The following is an 18,807-nucleotide window of genomic DNA, read 5'->3' as shown; positions in this document are numbered from 1 at the left end:
TGGTCCAACTGTAGATCACTGTCCCGACAGCTCCTCTGACTTGGTCTTTCTCCTCTGCTTCATCTGGGCTCTTTTTAATTATGCTAAATGTGTAGAACATGTTTGACCAAATTCTTTCAACTGGTGAGGGTCTTCTTTTGATGTTGTCTTCAAGCAGCCTTCATCAACACTCGGCCTAATTAAGGGAACTTTCCTAAAATGGTATTCAAATAAAAGTGAAAGTGGAGTGGATAAGCTCCTCTTAAGTCCAAATCATTGTCAGTGAAGCCAGTTTTAGAACGAGGCCCTCGACTCCTTTAAAGAAGTCAGAACTATGCTCAAAACGACTTCATTTACTGCTTAAGTCTTTGATTAAAAAGCTGACCAATGTGATCATGTTTTGACTGCATTTGATAAATGACACTGCTGTCCATTGCAGCTATACATTTGTCACAAATGTGTGAAAATATTAATACTAAGTTAATTGTAAAATGTGTATTCAGCACGTTTAATGTTCTGAAAAGATCATCGTGACCTTTTCTGAGGTTATAGACCAAGCTTCTTCCTCTTCCTCTTCTTCTTCCTCATCTTCCTCTTCTTCTTGAAGTGATACTGTGCGTCCTGCTTTGGGCCTTCTCTTCTAAATGTAGAATATTGCCAAGAAATTTTCAATGTTGAACCAAAAAGCATAAATAATGACATGGTAAAAAAGAAAAAGAAAATTATTATGTGGTGAGATTTTTGTATTACTTAGCAACACAGAGTTTGTGTGGTCTAGTTTCCCTTTGTCCTTCACATCTGGAAAACTAGATTCTTCTCATATTTTAGTTAGAAGTTGTAATTTTTGTTTGTTCTGAAACAATAAAAAATAAATAAATAATACAGGAGGGTAACTACTTACCCAGTTTGTAGAGGTAAGTTTGTTGGAATGATGTTTGACCATTTATTTTGTGTGCGCTGGCTTAAAAAACTTAAAAACTAATGATGACTTGTGTGTTTACAAATGCATAAACAACTGTTGTGATTGTGGGAGTTACAAAAAGTACATTGACATTGAAAACTGTAAAAAAATAACAGTAAAATAAATCAAAAGAACAAAAACGAGTCCATGACCAGTAGCAGCAGTGTCATGTCCATAGTTTTGTACAAACACGCGCTTACTTTGCCTCCGAGAATTTTCGAGAGATGTTGTTGCCATAGCAGCCACTCACAACACGGCTCAAGTTAAAGCGTGAATAACTAGCCAATCAGAGTGCGCTGTCCGTGTCACGTGGTTCATGTCAGAGAGAGTTTACGTGTTGCCGCTGTCGTCTGGCTCTTTCATGGAAACGACGCGCAGGAGTCAGACCACTGGTGGAACACAAAGAAAACACAGCATTAAACATGTTCAACAGCAGATTCCAAGAGTTTGAGGAAGATCCCTTTTTTATGTGAGTATTCTGCTTAATACCTTATGTTCTGAGACGTCCAGGTTACTTCTGCGTGTCAGTGCACCTGTCACCGTTAGTTTAAGTTAAATCCTTCAGTTTGGCTATAAATGCACTGCCTCATACTGTCATTTGAATTGAGTTGTCCTTTTGAATGGCTCCTGTGTCATTGTTGGGGCTGTGCTGTCTCCAGAGCCCGTGCAAACAGGACTCTTCATACGCTCTGCACAGACGTGTGCAGTTTGCAGAAAGCGAGCAGATGTGGGAACAAATCAATTTAAAAGTGATGTGTCCATCCCGGAGACGCCTGTCATGCTGCAATGTCAAATAAATATGGGAAGGAGTGTCTGGAATGCCTGCAAATGTGGTCAGATACATTTGGATTTGGCTAGGTGTTTTTTATTATTTTTATTTTTAATTTAGTTTAATGCATTTTTCCTGCTGTGTGAAGCACTTTGAATTGCCTTGTGTATGAAATGTGCTCTACAAATAAACTTGCCTTGCCTTCATATTGCGGTGGTTGTAGAGTTTGATGCTGTCCAGGGTTTGGCCAGTAACCAACAATGCACTGCAGGTCTTCTTTCTACCGGTGTGTCCAACTTACTGGTACTTTCTTTTCCAGGGATCAGTTCCGTGCGCACCGGGACCACGTGCAGCACTTCACGCGCAGCTTCTCCGCGCCCTTTGGTGCGTCCGTGATGCCCAGTCTGACAGACGCACGGGGCCAGGGCGGGAGAGCGGCACTGCAGCCCGGGCCAAGCATCCCGCGGGTGAGGAGAGGGTTATAGGAACTCAGTTCTCCTCTGTGTGATGGGCTCTTACAGACCAGGGGTCTCTAAACAGTCCTGAGCCCCTTAAGACGTTGGACCAGTTGTGTACCTCCTACTTTGACATACAGTACTTAGAAAAGATGTGGACACTGCACACATATAATATATAATAGTAAAAATATTTTTTGCAGTAAATTAAACAAGCATCTAATTTAAATCTATTAATTTGGGCAGATCCCAAAAAATAGAAATATCTAATTATAAAAGACAATATTGTAATTTCCTTTTCTTTTCGGGCACCTCTTTGCCTACCACAGTCTGCAAACCACTCAAATAGACAATAATAGTTCTCAGACATGGCAAATAAAACCTCTTATTGGTTATTATTACCACACCAGACTAATTTGAATCTATTTCTCAATTTGATTTACTGTTTTTATATTTCCTGCATAGTTTGTCTGATTGATTTTCTTTAACTGACTGTTTTGTCATTGTTTTGTGAAGCCTCTTTGCGTGTCCTGAAAAGCGCTGTATCAAATGTAATATTAGCATTATTATTGTATCCAAAGCACCACTAACCAATATGGGTCAATGAGTCTGAATTGAAGAGCAAGGGCATCCCTCCCTCTTGGCCTTTGGGCAGTTATATGTAGCTCAGGCCATGCTATTAATAGAACATTGTTCCACTGACACAGAGTTTCTTACAACACTTCGAAAATGTTAATTTATGTATGTGTGCAACCAAACCTGCAGCATCAATGAACATGTATATATTCTTTATACTCTTGTCCCTTTAGGCAAAGTAAAAGTGTTCTTGTGTTAGCAGAGTAACCTGCTTCTGTGCTTCTGACTGAGTTATAGGGTTACACTGGTCTGTATATATTTGTACTTGAAGCTCATGAACCCTAACCCCCTTCATTAGCGTCATGCCATTAGCTGTGTCATGTCAGTTGAGGACAAGCTGAAACCACTGTTTGACGTATTACTTCAGTGACAGTGTGTGCACTCGAGCTGCAATGCAATATGTCCATCCAATACAAATTGTTACAGTAGCTAATATTAGCAGTACAGTTGTGTTGTTCTAAGACTTGCATAGAGTTAAGAGGCACAACCATTTTGATAACAATACAAGTTGCAAAAATGCTGACAATTTATCGAGTGCTGCAATCTGGGTCATAGGAGCCTCTAATGCTCTGCGGTAGTCAAAAGACTGGGCTCTGATACTGTGTTGTTGGCTTTATGAAGGCATTTGTGCAGATGTCATGGGCGCTCTGTTTTGTCATTGTTGCTCTGTTGGTCCATCTGTTTGGCAGAACGTGCCTTGGCACTGCTGAAGCATTAGCAGCGAGATGACAGACATGTCCCTCTTACTTTGCTGTCCAGTATCAGTGTGCACACAAACACTGTGTGCAGGCATACTCAGACTGTCTTTGAAAATCTGCTTACAAGCACTGTTTTAGACACACTGCTCCAGCAGGTCAAACCACATATGCGTGCTGGTCCTCTCATGTGCTCTTGCCAGTATGAGAGTCCCAGTGGGAAAGCTCTGTATAACCCACTTCTCACATTGCCATGTGTTCTGCCTGCCTCATATCACCTTTCAAAGCGGCCACGTACTTGAATATTTGTTTATATTTAGGCATCGCAAAAGATGACACAGAAAGTTAGTTTTAATATTGGGGCTATTAAATTAATTGTTAAAGGTGAACTGCATAACTCTCTGTTCTAAAATAAATTCATGTTGATCACAGATCTGTGCATTGATCTGTGATGTAATCCTGTTGCTTCATGGTGATTCCTATGAACCATATTATTGATACTACATTGTTTTATTAATAAGGCATACAGAATGTGCTTCATACAAGCTTTTCTTCTAACTGTAAACTCTAACTCCAATGTTGTGTTAAGTTTAGTGGCTGTGGCTCTTTATTCATACCAGCTACAGCTGCAGAATATGTTCATCATAGAAGAGAATAGCATTGGCTGCTTTAGCTCACATGCCTAAAATAATGTGTTAAAGACCCCTGGGTGAAGATGTCTTACCCTGCATGCACCACTGACTCCTCTGCTTAGACCAGGCTAAATATAAAAGCTGCAGATATTTTCAAGGCTTTTCTGGTTCAGATACAGTAAACATGTGCGACTACATAACATGGTACAATTTATCTAACTGTGTTTCGCATTTGCCCAAAAAAGATATGAGAGAGCAGAGTTGGACTCAGTGACCCCTGCCATGTCCGGGACGGCCCACTGCGGCCTTCCCAGAATAAAGTTCAGTGTTAAACTCTTGCTAATCTGCGACAATGCAACCCAATTACAAGTGGAGCACGAGTCATTCAACAAGCAGCGGGTACAGACAATGCCTTGAATCACAGCCCTGAAAACGACACGCACTGCCATAGTCGGGGGTCATTCAGCAGGCTTTTATTATATGCATATTATATCACTCATCATTCCGTCATATTCACGCTGACCCAGATGGCAGCCTTGAACGAGCCCCACGTGAACACTGTATAACCATGTAGGGGAAAGGGCAAAACGACCGAGAAAATGGTGTATTTATGGGTTTCGACGTCATGTTTAGAGGCAACAATTCACCAGTCAAACATAATCTTTAATTACTTTAACCAACGGGATATTCTTTTCCATACTACAAACTATTTAAAAGGCTGATTGAAAATAGAACTGAAATAAACTTGCATAAAAGAGGATATTTCAGCACTACTTTCTACATATTGCCCACCCCCATTGCCATATCAACAGAATAAACAATAGAAATGACAGGGACTGGGTATGTCGAAAGTGGTTATAAAATGCTGTTTGTTAATTATGTATCTTAAATGCTATTGTTTGTTGACAGGATATGAGCCAGTCATTATTCTCATTTGGGGGCTTTGACAACAGGGTGAGTATTTCCGTGCGTCTGGCTTCACATGGCATGCTCTTTTAAGGATAATATACTTATTTCAAACTTCAATATTACATTTTACATGACACAGTGTTTATGAGAAGGCTATAGTCTAATAATTCATGTTTAGTACGACTCTGAAACACTAATGAACTGACAAATATCTAACGTGTTACTGTAATTGTCGTTTGCTGGTTCTGCATCTGTAAAAAGCCTGGTTTGACAGTCACTGTGTTTTGTATGTATTTTGAATGTTTTAAAGGGAAAAGTGAGTGGAAAGCAGCTTTTTGAGTCTTTGAGCAGGTGTCGGTGACCTCTAGCTTCCTGTCGATTTGCAGGATCTAATGAGGAACCCTTTTGGCATGGTCGACAATATGATCTCTAAGATGAGAAACAGAATGGACGTGACCCGGGATTCAGTAAGTGTTTCATTCCCTTATCGTTGTCGTGCACTCCTGAATGTTTTCCCTGAATGTTCTGTGCGTTTGCCAGGAGAACGGCAACGTAAACGGCCACTCTTTCAGCTCTTCATTGGTCATGACTTATTCTAAGGTTGGAAATGAGCTGCCCAAGGTCTTCCAGGCCTGCTCATCAACACATCGTGCGCCTGGAGGGGTAAGGAAATATCCCCATTAAACAAGACATGACATCTGATGAGTTCGCTAAGCTCTGACAAGGGCATCTGTCTGACCTTTTCTGCAGAGTAACGTTCTGCTTGTGTAGTTCTTTACTCAAGCTTAGGTAGCCCTCACTCATCAGTTATATGAGAGGGGATTTCATGTCAGGTTCATCTCTATTTCCATCATATTTGTTCTTATATTGTGCTTTAGATAAAGGAAACTCGGCAAGCCCTCAAAGACTCCGAGAGCGGTTTGGAAAAGCTGTCGATTGGGCACCACATTCAAGACAGAGGTCACGTTATGCAAAAGAAGTACAACAACAAAACGGGTGAAAAGGAATTCAACCAGGATTTTCATAATCTAGATGAGTGTATGTTTGTGCAGGGGTATAATCAGAGTTCTTAACGTTGCATAACACTTCTCGTTTTCTGTCGCCAGCTGAAGCAGAAGAATTTGATGATGAATGGAAGCAAAATGTGTCTCAATTTAAATCTGACAACTTCATGTCTGTGAAGCCCAGATCCATTGCATTTAACCAAGAGCAAAGCCACAGGTCAGTGATGTACAGTGTGCACACACTGCTCCTGTCCAGTGCACAACCAAGACCTGCTTTCTTTTCACAGAGAACAACCCAAAGCGTTTACTGAGGGAGAACCAGAGTCTAAAGGGCAGTGAAGAAACAATATAAACTACATCTGACGCTCAATGTGTCACATGTGTGTCATATCCAGCTTTATACATATATTTTTTTAATTGTTTGACCTATCCTACAGTAGTGTATTATCCTGCCATATTAATGAAAATGACATATTGTTTCATGTATAACAATAACATCCTAGAGGAAGAAAGATTAGAAGCATTCAATTTTGCTTAAGTTAAATTTTAGCGGTTTTATTTAGGCATGAATTACATACTATGTGCAGAGTTGAGAAACAAATATAACCTCTGAACCTGGGTTAAATGTCTGGATGGTCAGGAAAAGGATGTGCTCTATGCTCTTCTAATACATTGTTTTTGCCACTTTTTATATCAGCGCTATTTTCATCAAATTAAGAAGTGCCCGATGTATACTTGTACTATTTCTGTTTGTTTGTACTTTTGTTCAATTCATAACTTTGTGCAAACAATTTATTACTGTTGTTTAATTTGTAAAAATAAAGATTGTCACTTTTTATACTGACAGTGTTTCATAGGTTTCATCAAATAATCCCAAAGAATAAATCATCTTGAACATTGTTTATGACTAAAATGTGTATGAAACCATTTATTTTTAAATCTTACGTAATTTAGTGACATATGGGTCAGCAATTAGTCTTAATTAGTCACAATGTGTTTAAAGCAGGTAAATCATTGTGAATCTTAATCTTAATCACAACTGAAATATATAGATTCTTTGATGCGACAATAGCAATTTCCACTTCCGAGTAAAACTCATCTGTCTGTGAGAATGTGTTTGTGAGAGTGAATGTGAAACAACAGTATTGACAGTATGATGTACCCAACCACATAAAATAATAAAAAACAAACTATATCTAGTAATAATGATGCATTGGATGTATATAACGCCTTTCAAAACATCCAGAGCGCTTTACAGTACATTAATTATTCATTCGGGGAATGTAAACAATTTCTGTAGCCAGAGCTGCCCTGGGGAAGACCGAAGCGAGGCTGCCAATCTGCACCATTGGCCCCTCCAACACCACATTCATACCTGGCATGGCGATGGAAGTGTCTTGCCCGTGGATGCACTGAAGCCACTGCAGCCACTACCTTCCCAGGTCAGATGAGCGCTAGCATTCTCAAGGTGGTATGATGATATAATAGATCCATGGTGATATGCTCATCTATAACTGCTTTGTAGTTTTATTCTATAGGATCATGTATTAGTTCAAGAAAAATTTCAAAGCGACCCCTCTTTCTTATAAACATTTTATTAAAAAATAACTAGAAGTAATTACAACTCTACTGCCACCAGCTGGTCATTTAAGACCGTAACAACTTTACAAATAATTATTTACATCATAATCAGCAATGCCAAATACAGACAGAATTTACATGATTCCTTGAGGCTGTCCTTTCCCAGCGATCTTCTTCGAGCACTCGAGCAAAGCATTATGAATGTCTTTAGCACAGGAGATCTGGGACTTGATCATGCCAAGGTACTGGGCATAGGACATGGACTCCGTCTGTACAGTGTCGGGCTTTGTGGCCGTCGGGACCAGGTTTGGAGAGTGTTTGGCACTGTCCAGGCACTGGGACAGGCACTCGTACGCCAACCGCTGTCAGGGAAAGCAGAATGAGAACGATTCAATATCATTTGTGATGCGTTTAGCAGATTTTCAAACTTTTTCAAAAAGAGTAAAAAAAATAAGATTTCCACAACAGTCCCACAATGGGGAAATTCCAGTGTTGTAGAAGTAAATAATAAACTTAAAAATAAACACTCCTGTAGAAAAACTCTTATAATCTCAATTTTAAAAAATAACAATAACAACCGTGACACTCTTGTTTAAAGCTGTTATAGAATATTGCACTGAATATTGCACCAAGATGATTGACATTATGTCAAAGTGTTGCACACGATTATGAATATGAGTGACACACGTTCAGAGCCAACAGTGTTTGTTATAAAGTCAGCAGCAGAAGGAAAGACCTGTGACACGTCTCCTTCACACAGCGAGGGTGGATCAGTCTCTCACTGAAGCTGTTCTCCAGAGCGGACAGAGTGTCCTGCAGGGGGTGACACTCGTGGTCCGACACTCGTGGTCCGACACTCGTGGTCCGACACTCGTGGTCCGACACTCGTGGTCCGACACTCGTGGTCCGACACTCGTGATCCGACACTCGTGGTCCGACACTCGTGGTCCGACACTCGTGGTCCAGCATAGATGTGAATCTAGCCAGGACCCTCCTGTCCCCCACCTCCTGCACCGAGTCCAGAGCACAGCCCAGGACGGAGCTGGACTTCTTGATGACTCTGTCCAACTTCTTCCTCTCCCTCTCTGTGATGCTGCTGCTCCAGCAGGCCACACCATACAGGAGGGCTGATGCCACCACAGAGTCGTAGAAGGTCTTCAGGAGTGGCCCTGTCACTCCAAAAGACCTGAGTCTCCTCAGGAGGTAGAGCCCACTCTGGCTCTTCCTGTACAGTGCGTCTGTGTTATGAGTCCAGTCCAGTTTGTGGTTCAGATGAACACCCAGGTACTTGTATGAGTCCACTCTCTCAATGTCCCGTCCCTGGATGTTCACTGGTGAGGGGGCAGTGGGGTGGCGTCTGCGGAAATCCACCACCATCTCCTTGGTCTTCCCCGCGTTGATGAGGAGGTGGTTCCGCTGACACCAGTCCACAAAGTCCTGCGCCAGTCCCCTGTACTCCGCGTCATCGTCGTCCGTGATGAGTCCGATGATGGCAGAGTCGTCAGAGAACTTCTGCAGGACACAGCTGTCCGTGTCATGTCTGAAGTCTGCAGTGTAGAGGGTGAAGAGAAAGGGCGCGAGGACAGTGCCCTGGGGCGCCCCCACACTGCAGGTCCGAGTGTCAGACACACAGTCCCGTGCTCTCACAAAGGATCCACTCTGCCAGGTCATACTCCACACCAGCCGTCTCCAGCTTGTCCCTCAGGAGCAGCGGCTGGATGGTGTTGAAGGCGCTGGAAAGATCGAAGAACAGGATCCTCACAGAGCTGCCAGGCTTTTCCAGGTGAGAGAGAGAGCGGTGCAGCAGGGAGATGACGGCGTCCTCCACTCCGATGCCAGACCGATATGCAAAGTGCAGCGGGTCCATGGCTGAGCTCACGGTGGAGCGGAGGTGGTCCAGGACCAGCCGTTGAGGTCTTTGGCGCGCGGTGTCTTGGGCAGGAGGTACCACCCTCAGCTTCAGGCCCATGTTGAAGACATGCTCCATAACTCCACACAGTTCATCTGCACAGGACTTAAGGAGCTGATGCCGTCAGGTCCTGCTGCCATCCTTATTTTAAATTGCAGGTAATTAAGCACTAAATTAAGCATTTGTAAGCACTCTGATCATTCATGCCTCTTTCACAGCCCACTTGTGAGTCAGTGTGAAATTAGTGCATCTTTTGTGTTTTGGTTATTCTAACGCCAGATTCTCTCTAGTTTGGCTAAAGAAACAACAATTCCCTTCTATGCTGTTGGAAGGTTGCAAAGTGGTCAGAACTGGGACAAGTCTTGAATAAAACCGAGACAAATCAATGACATCTGCTGGGACACTAGGCTCAAAGCTGGGACTGTCCCGGGTAAATAGAGACGTTTGGTCACCCTGGGTTACGCTGACTGTATTTAATATGATCTTGCCACACAAATGTGATATTATCTTACCAAACAAAGCTCAACTTGATCACATAAGGCATAAAATTCTTCCAAGCTCTTGTCAAAGCGTTGAACCGTGGAGTCACTGCTTTCACTAGAGAAACAAACGAATTCATCAAAGACGGTTTATAAAAATGCTTCTCTCTTTGCCGAGTTAACTTACATGCCATTGTCGATAGCAGTGTTATGGGACAAATTTAGAGATGCAATCTTCATAAGGTTCTGCGAGGAGAAAATAATACAGTTGTCAATGGAAACGAATGCAGCCCAATCTTTTTTCACAGTGCACGTGCCGCACCTGTAGACTTTCTTTAAGCTGTGGAATGAGCATCTTAAATCTATGGACTGGGTCAAAGTCTTGACTCATCTGCTGCTGTTGTTGTTGTTGTTGTTGTTGTTGTTGTTGTTGTTGTTGCTGTTGTTGTTGTTGCTGCTGCTGCTGCTGCTGCTGCTGAAGAGAATCAGGCGGTTGTTGCCCGGGCTGAACCAGGCGCTGCTGCTGTTGAGACGCCATCTTGAAATAGGCGTTTTGGGAGAGCTTCGACGCGCATGCGCATCGACACACCGCTTTGAAGGCGTTGATCACGTGACTCAGACGGCTGTTGTTTCGCGGGTGTTCCACTAGGGGGCTCAAAACCCCAAACCTGAGTTCATTAGGGGCTTTAAACGAACAACACAACAGAGTCTGTCTCAAACCTATGACTCTATAAAGTCTCAACCTGCTTTACACAGTTTAAAAAGGGTGTTTGCTCGTCGAACCGTGCTGATTGTTTGTGAAAAGCGAGATAAGTAATCATTTTACGATAGTCACATGCTCTAGAGCAGACCTGGGCATTTATGGCCCCAGGGGCCAGATGTGGCCCTCGGCTTGTTTTAATTCGGCCCTCAATATTTTACTTTCTATTCTTTAACTGTCTTATCTATGTAAAATGTGTCTGCACTTGTGTCCTTAATAGAAGTTACATGAAATAAATAAAATAATCGATTCAATAGCCTATATTTGACAAAAAAGTGCTTATAGTGATAAGAATTTGTAACACCAATCAACACAGTCTGGCCCTCCAACACTTAACTCGATTCAAATATCAAATCAAATACAATATTTTTTTATATTCATATTATTCTAGAAACACAGTTGCATCAATAATACACACTACTAAAATGCAAAGTTATTTTATTGGCAACCAGAGCGCCCTTTCTCTTCACCCTTTACACTGCAGACTTCAGACATGACACGGACAGCTGTGTCCTGCAGAAGTTCTCTGACGACTCTGCCATCATCGGACTCATCACGGACGACGATGACGCGGAGTACAGGGGACTGGAGCAGGACTTTGTGGACTGGTGTCAGCGGAACCACCTCCTCATCAACGCGGGGAAGACCAAGGAGATGGTGGTGGATTTCCGCAGACGCCACCCCACTGCCCCCTCACCAGTGAACATCCAGGGACGGGACATTGAGAGAGTGGACTCATACAAGTACCTGGGTGTTCATCTGAACCACAAACTGGACTGGACTCATAACACAGACGCACTGTACAGGAAGAGCCAGAGTCGGCTCTACCTCCTGAGGAGACTCAGGTCTTTTGGAGTGACAGGGCCACTCCTGAAGACCTTCTACGACTCTGTGGTGGCATCAGCCCTCCTGTATGGTGTGGCCTGCTGGAGCAGCAGCATCACAGAGAGGGAGAGGAAGAGGCTGGACAGAGTCATCAAGAAGTCCAGCTCCGTCCTGGGCTGTGCTCTGGACTCGGTGCAGGAGGTGGGGGACAGGAGGGTCCTGGCTAGATTCACATCTATGCTGGACCACGAGTGTCGGACCACGAGTGTCGCCCCCTGCAGGACACTCTCTCCGCTCTGGAGAGCAGCTTCAGTGAGAGACTGATCCACCCTCGATGTGCGAAGGAAAGGTTCCGTAGGTCTTTCCTTCCTGCTGCTGTCAGACTTTATAACAAAAACTGTTAGTACTGAACACTCGCAATACTGACCTAACTTAATACTGATGTGCAATTCTGTCATATGTGCAATTGCTGTTGGAATTCATGTGCAATTCATGTGAAATTCATGTGCAATCTATGTGCTGTCGTGACACATATTCATGTGCAATTACTGTCGTGATCACATGCAATGGTATTTATGTATTTATTTATTTATTTGTCTATGGGAGTTTTTATTTATTTATAGGAGATCTTCTACTGAAAGTGTTTTTCAGACTTCCTATAAGTGATCTGTTCTTCTGTATCTATCTCTGTATCTACCTGCGTTGCACCAATGAAATTTCCCCATGTGGGACAATAAAGGAATATCTTATCTTATCTTATCTTATCTTATCTTATCTTATAGATTGTGGTTCGAACCCTTCGAACCACTGTGGATGTGGTAGTACTAAAACATACCGTTAGATGTCACTCTGCCCATCACAGAACCAGCACCAGCTCAGGCCAAACAGGAAGTCGAAGGTTATATGTTTTTTCCCCCAAAATAAAACCTTGATGTAGTTTTAAAAATATATAATATATATTCATTAGTTTCCGTCTATTTCTTAAGGTATACATGCATCTTTCTTCTCTTCTGTTCACATACCACGGGTATATCATTTCTAAGAAAACACATTTTTCAATAAGTTTTAAGTGTTTTTTAAACGTGTAATTTTTTTTTTAATGTGCGTGAGTTAAATGTAACCATTGTTGATTTGGTGTAATTTAGCTGTGCTCATGATGTGCCCCGCAGCAGCAGCGCAGGGAGGGCCCCGCTTCCTCCGCCTGCTCCGCTCTTGCTCCGCTCTTCTCCGCACAAACAGAAACCCCGTAGCACTAGCGCCATTCTGCAACACTGACCAAAATGGCAGGCGCCGATGGAGACGACTCGCTTTATCCCATCGCTGTTCTCATTGATGAACTGCGAAACGAAGATGTCCAGGTAAAACTGGACGTTGTTGATATTTTGCTTTGTTATTTGCAGAATGGTGCACTGATTACTTGCTAACTCGCTAGCATCAGTTAGCATTAGCGTCTGTTCAAGGCCCAGCGCTAGGCCCATCCCATGAAAACATCACAATTACTTTTCATGGTTGCGCTTGGTGAAAACTTAACACTTTACCTTCATCTTTGAGTTGGTTTTATGGTTAGTTTACAGAGTCTCAGATGTATCCAGTGACATTAAAGATCTGTAGCATATTATTCTTTTATTTATTAGTGTTAGCAGTGATGCCTTCCTACCGCTCGTCACAGCTAAGCTAGCGCCTCTAGCCTTTAGTACCATTATGGTGGTGGTGTAGTTTTTAGTTGTCTTAGTTGGGGGTGTTTATTGGTGATTGAAGCCTACATTGCTAACTCGCGTTAACCCCTAATGATAAACACGGAGTTGTGTCTGTCAGCAGATGAGAAAACTATTGTATGAATTGGCAAAATAAGTATGTAAAGGATCTGCAATAATTTATTTGTTTCAGCTTCGACTGAATAGCATCAAGAAACTGTCCACCATTGCTCTTGCCCTTGGTGTTGAGAGGACTCGTACCGAGCTCCTTCCCTTCCTCACAGGTGAGGGCACTTTCTTAAATAATGTGTTTTTTGTTCTTTACTTTCTCTTGTTTTCTGGTGTTTAAAGTGTTATATTGTCTACACAAGCATTATCCACAGACTAAAAGAATAATCTGACATTGTTTTTTTCTAGATACAATCTATGATGAAGATGAGGTGCTTTTGGCATTGGCAGAGCAGCTTGGTAACTTCACCATGCTGGTGGGAGGGCCGGAGTATGTCCACTGTCTATTGGTGAGTTGACTGTATGCCTTTACAAATTGTAATTAATATAAATACAGGTGCTTAATAACAGTATAATCAACAATGCTTACAAAGTTGGAACTGAATCTTGAGTCCTTTTTTCTTTATGTGCCCTTTTCAGCCTCCTCTGGAAAGCCTTGCGACAGTAGAAGAGACTGTAGTGAGAGACAAAGCGGTGGAATCTCTGCGGAAGATCTCCCAGGAACACTCTCCAGTTGATCTGGAGGTTCACTTTGAGCCATTGGTCAAGCGCCTGGCCAGTGGGGATTGGTTCACCTCTCGCACATCTGCCTGTGGCCTCTTTAGCGTTTGTTATCCTCGTGTCTCCAGCACCGTCAAAGCTGAGATTCGTCAGTAAGTAGCTTGTTTACTTGCGTTAACAAATACTTACTTGTGAATGGCTTATCTTATTAACATTTGGCTGTTTCTCTTTAAGGCATTTCCGCACCCTGTGCTCAGATGACACACCAATGGTGCGTCGTGCTGCAGCATCAAAATTAGGAGAATTTGCTAAAGTCCTGGAGTTGGATTATGTAAAAAGTGACATAATTTCACTTTTCACTGCCTTGGCATCTGATGAGCAGGTATCATCAAAATTATTTTAATAAAAGACTTAAGTTTTAATCTCCCCAGTTTTCGTCTTGTGTTATATTTCTTTTAATGATCTGTCATCTATTAGGACTCAGTTCGGTTGCTTGCAGTGGAGGCTTGTGTCAGCATTGCCACACTGCTGCCTCAGGAGGACTTGGAGACTCTGGTGATGCCAACACTTCGCCAGGCAGCTGAAGATAAGTCGTGGAGGGTTCGCTACATGGTTGCTGACAAGTTTTCAGAGGTACTTTTAATAATCATACACGGAAAAGCTTTTGGGTTAGACTCTTCTAGAATTTATTTTTTGTCAACCTCACATTTAGCTTGCAGCATGAACCTCTTCAGTTTTCTTTGATTATCAAAATGTACATTTTTAGAAAAATAAGTGTTCAAGTTCAGTGTGCTCAATATGTATTTGTGTTTTTGTATGTCACACTGTTAAGACTTTCTCATAGTTGCATGTATACCCTTTCAAACAAGAGTATAATTTTTTTGTCATACATGGTGTTATCAGTGATTGGCAGATACTTCCAAGCTATGTCAGCAATGTTGGTTGGTTTTACGTCTTTGGATCCCCATGGCAATGGCTATTCTTCCTGGTGTCCACATTGCAACTGTAAATGCTGGATTATACACTAGTTTCTTGTGAACTGACCTGTTTTTTTTCATAACGTGACAGTTTGGGCTGCACTCTGCTGCCTTCCTCAGAAGTGTTACTGGTGTTACTATAACGTGGCTGGTCAGCAGAATTTGGCGCTGTTAACTGTAAATCTTTAAACCATCTGACCAGACATCTCACAATAACAGGTTCATAAAAACGTGTATATAATTGTATCTGAAGACCTTATCGGGCTGTAGAAGCTGGATCAGTCCATCTTTGTTGCTCCCTTTTATGTAGCAGCAAACGAGACCACAATGAGCCACTGTGTTACACACCAAATATGTTCTCAATTAGACACTATAAGGGATTGCATTGCATGTTATACTCTATATGCCATTTGAGCCATACAAGTGAACACATTCATTTGTCCATAGCTCCAGAAAGCAGTTGGCCCAGAGATCACAAAGAATGACCTGGTTCCTGCGTTCCAAAATCTCCTGAAAGACTGTGAAGCTGAAGTTCGAGCCGCTGCAGCCAACAAAGTCAAAGGTACAAACACGGTCTATTTTATGTGTCATGGTCAGAATGAATAACTATGAATGGATAAAGCATAAGTTCTTTATTTTACAGAATTCTGTGAGAATCTTCCAGAAGATAACAGAGAGCAGATCATCATGAGTCACATCTTGCCCTGTGTCAAGGTAACTACCGTTTCCAGCTCGTAAGTCATCTCAATGTTTGTTCGTTTCGCCTTCTGATTTTCAGCAATTGACATTTTGAACACAAGGTGGCAGTGTTGTATTTAGTATTCCTTCTGGTATAGTGTTGCATTTCAAATTATTTTGCCAAAGAACAATGATTATAACTCTACTTTTAAAATTTTGCTATGATTGTAAAGCATGTGTCCTGGTACTAACTGTTTATTGTTCCTCATAAGGAGCTTGTTTCAGACACCAACCAACATGTAAAGTCTGCCCTGGCTTCAGTCATCATGGGCCTATCGACCATTCTGGGCAAAGACAACACAATAGAGCACTTACTGCCGCTGTTCCTGGCCCAGCTCAAGGACGAGGTACGCCTTTCTTTATTGTTCCCCACAGTTTCGAAAATTGTGTCTGTAGTCTCGGCGTTTAAGCTTTTAGGTGGATCAGGAGGGACTGTTTAAAACCCCAGAGGTACCACAAGACCTGGTTCACAGATGCCTTATTAGTCTGCTCATGAACTCATTTGAACTCTCCTTCAATCATGTGTCAGGCTAACGTTACAAATTATGTGCGCCTCGCGTTTGGTGTTTAGAAGCTTGTCACAGCCATTTAACTGAGTCTAAACTGCTGTATTAGTACAAATTATACCTTCATGTCCCTGTGCAAATGCAAATCTTTTTCGATTTTTCCTTTTCAGTGCCCCGAGGTTCGTCTCAACATCATCTCTAACCTGGACTGCGTGAACGAGGTGATCGGCATCCGCCAGCTCTCCCAGTCTCTGCTGCCCGCCATCGTGGAGCTGGCAGAGGACGCCAAGTGGAGGGTTCGCCTGGCCATCATAGAGTACATGCCCTTGTTGGCAGGACAGCTGGTGAGTCACACGGTCTCATGTTGTTACAGCTGTCCCAGTACATTGTGTTTAAAACAAATGCTGCACATAGTTTGGGATCAAGGATTATTAGCATTTGTTTTTTTTTTTGTTTTTTTTTTATCAGGGAGTGGAGTTCTTTGATGAGAAACTCAACACTCTTTGCATGGCCTGGCTCATTGACCATGGTAAGTTTAAGTCTGTAATTGTCCATTTAAAAAAACGTTTTTGCTGATTTTTGGCGTTGCACACATTATGAAACCTGGTAATATCCTTATTGTTGCATCCAAAACAAAGACACTATGTCCCTTTTTACCTGGGATATTTACTGTACATATAAGAACCCAGACCTGTGGAGCCTGGTGCTATGCTTTTGACAAACCACAACATTGTCTTTAACATGGCGTCCTCTTCACTTTTGAGTTTTCCAAGAGGACATTCTGTGGCAAGTACAAAGAGCTGACCGGGTTACATCATTGAAATGCTGTTGGTGTGGATCAGAGTGTCACTGGTTTACCCGGGTTAGGCCTGCGGCACCAGAAGCTAGCACCACATTTATCTCATCAAATGACACTTTTCCCCCTGAAGTTCCTGTCCTCGCTGGCCGTGTTCACATGCACACCAAAAGCTCAGATCAGTATCTGATTTCTGCACGTCACTGTACTTTCTGTGGTTCATTGTGCCTTGTCTTCAAACTACAACAACCACTGATTTACAGATTTGTGATGATCAGATGTCTTTTGTACATGTAAACACATACAAAAAATCTGCTAAAAATGTGTGCTTTGCCAACTTTACAAAGGAATTATAATAGACCCCGTTAACTTTTGTTTAGACTTTAGCGCACAGTTAAAACTACTATTACTTTATTGTAGTAAAAGTGTTTCTGCCTTTTTGACACGCCTGGTTTGTAGCTGGTTAGAGAAATGTCATTGGCGATAAAACTCCAGCCTGTTCACGTTGCCAACATGTTCATTTGTAGTGTATGCCATCCGTGAGGCGGCCACCTGTAACCTCATGAAACTGGTGGAGAAATTCGGAGCGGAGTGGGCCCAGAACACCATCGTCCCCAAAGTTTTAGGAATGGCCAACGACCCCAACTACCTGCACAGAATGACCACTCTGTTCTGCATCAACGTGAGTCTGCACTGCCTCTCCCCTGCACTGCCTCCACCGCTCTTCACCTTTATGAATCCCCTAAGACTCCGCCCTTGTGCGCCCGCAGGCTTTGTCCGAGGTGTGCGGTCAGGACATCACCACTAAACACATGCTGCCCGTGGTGATGAAGATGTCGGACGACCAGGTGGCCAACGTGCGCTTCAACGTGGCCAAGTCCCTGCAGAAGATCGGCCCGGTTCTCGACAGCCAGTAAGTTCTCCTCGACTTTCCTCGGCCGCCGTAGCATTTAAAAGTCCCGCTGATCTTACGCTTGTTTTTTCAGTACGCTTCAGACTCAAGTGAAGCCGGTGCTGGATAAACTGTCCACAGACAAAGATATGGATGTGAAGTACTTTGCCCAAGAGGCCCTCAGTGGTGAGTGTTTTCCAAATGGTTTATTACAGTTCACTTGCATCCTAAATAACACTAATACAATTTTCTCTCATCAGTTCTGGCCCTAACGTATCCAGCTCACCACGAATAAACCAGACCCCCATCAACAAACACGTAAACACTTTTACAAGATATTTATTGATGTTCAGGAACAACTGGTTAATGTATAGAGAAAGCCGTTAACAATTGTTAAATTCTTTTTTTATTTTATACTGTCCATGCTAGTCCATGTGCAGGCCTCCTTTTGTAAATCTTCCTTTTCGCTGTAAATGGACGCGTTTTCAACAGGCAACGTGTGATTAAACTGCATTAAATGGTGCATGCTGCGCTCGCTCGGACCCCTCTCACATTCCTCCCTGCGCCCCCCCTTAGCCACCGTTGTAGTTAAGCGCCAGTCTTATACAGCAATACCGCGTCCCGTGTTCTGCTAGCTTCTACCAGCGCCAGACACCAGCTCTGAGCAGCAGACGGTGCAACAAGTGTGGTTTTTTTTTTTTTTGTCACACCTCTAAAATCCTCCTTCAATGCAGTGAAGTTTTGTCTAGTTTTGGTGATTGGCTTCTACCAGACCGGTCGCTTTAGTCAGGTACTGCATGCACTCAGACACATCTTCGAATTGCATGTACCAAATTATCCAAAATGGTGTTGTGTAAAGAAACATGCCGGATCGGTCGAAG

The 18,807-nt window shown here is 42.7% G+C and overlaps 3 protein-coding genes across 3 annotated transcripts in view; 2 read left to right on the top strand and 1 right to left on the bottom strand.

Annotated features, from left to right (window-relative positions):
• The first annotated feature begins 1,312 nt into the window (after nt 1-1,312).
• Nucleotides 1,313-6,918, top strand: mlf1 (myeloid leukemia factor 1). The gene is made up of 8 exons (XM_072463243.1): nt 1,313-1,409; nt 2,029-2,176; nt 5,037-5,081; nt 5,423-5,503; nt 5,577-5,699; nt 5,915-6,074; nt 6,143-6,257; nt 6,328-6,918. Exons 1-8 carry the CDS (start codon nt 1,363-1,365, stop codon nt 6,377-6,379), a joined length of 771 nt encoding a protein of 256 aa, XP_072319344.1. The 5' UTR covers nt 1,313-1,362; the 3' UTR covers nt 6,380-6,918.
• A 718-nt stretch (nt 6,919-7,636) lies between these two features.
• med29 (mediator complex subunit 29) lies at nt 7,637-10,547 on the bottom strand. Its single transcript, XM_072458257.1, has 4 exons — nt 10,332-10,547; nt 10,197-10,255; nt 10,043-10,127; nt 7,637-7,983 (listed from the first exon to the last, which is right to left on the bottom strand). The coding sequence occupies exons 1-4, from the start codon at nt 10,545-10,547 to the stop codon at nt 7,756-7,758; spliced, it is 588 nt and encodes a 195-aa protein (XP_072314358.1). The 3' UTR covers nt 7,637-7,755.
• Nucleotides 10,548-12,763: 2,216 nt separating this feature from the next.
• ppp2r1bb (protein phosphatase 2, regulatory subunit A, beta b) overlaps nt 12,764-18,807 on the top strand; it is a 6,583-nt gene continuing 539 nt past the window's right edge. The window contains exons 1-15 of the mRNA XM_072463232.1: nt 12,764-12,952; nt 13,482-13,572; nt 13,706-13,806; nt 13,937-14,169; nt 14,252-14,399; nt 14,495-14,650; nt 15,442-15,556; nt 15,638-15,708; nt 15,945-16,079; nt 16,409-16,582; nt 16,707-16,767; nt 17,562-17,716; nt 17,805-17,947; nt 18,021-18,112; nt 18,187-18,807. The exon at nt 18,187-18,807 is cut by the window's right edge and continues 539 nt beyond it. Of these exons, the coding sequence (XP_072319333.1) occupies nt 12,875-12,952; nt 13,482-13,572; nt 13,706-13,806; nt 13,937-14,169; nt 14,252-14,399; nt 14,495-14,650; nt 15,442-15,556; nt 15,638-15,708; nt 15,945-16,079; nt 16,409-16,582; nt 16,707-16,767; nt 17,562-17,716; nt 17,805-17,947; nt 18,021-18,112; nt 18,187-18,221 (1,788 nt within the window). The 5' untranslated portion in view covers nt 12,764-12,874 and the 3' untranslated portion in view covers nt 18,222-18,807. The remainder of the gene's footprint in view (nt 12,953-13,481; nt 13,573-13,705; nt 13,807-13,936; nt 14,170-14,251; nt 14,400-14,494; nt 14,651-15,441; nt 15,557-15,637; nt 15,709-15,944; nt 16,080-16,408; nt 16,583-16,706; nt 16,768-17,561; nt 17,717-17,804; nt 17,948-18,020; nt 18,113-18,186) is intronic.

The sequence above is a fragment of the Eucyclogobius newberryi genome, unplaced genomic scaffold (assembly GCF_026437365.1).
Source record: "Eucyclogobius newberryi isolate DKJ021-1_F unplaced genomic scaffold, fEucNew1.0.hap1 SCAF_10, whole genome shotgun sequence".
Lineage (NCBI taxonomy): Eukaryota > Metazoa > Chordata > Actinopteri > Gobiiformes > Gobiidae > Eucyclogobius > Eucyclogobius newberryi.
This window is presented reverse-complemented; position numbering and strand designations above follow the sequence as displayed.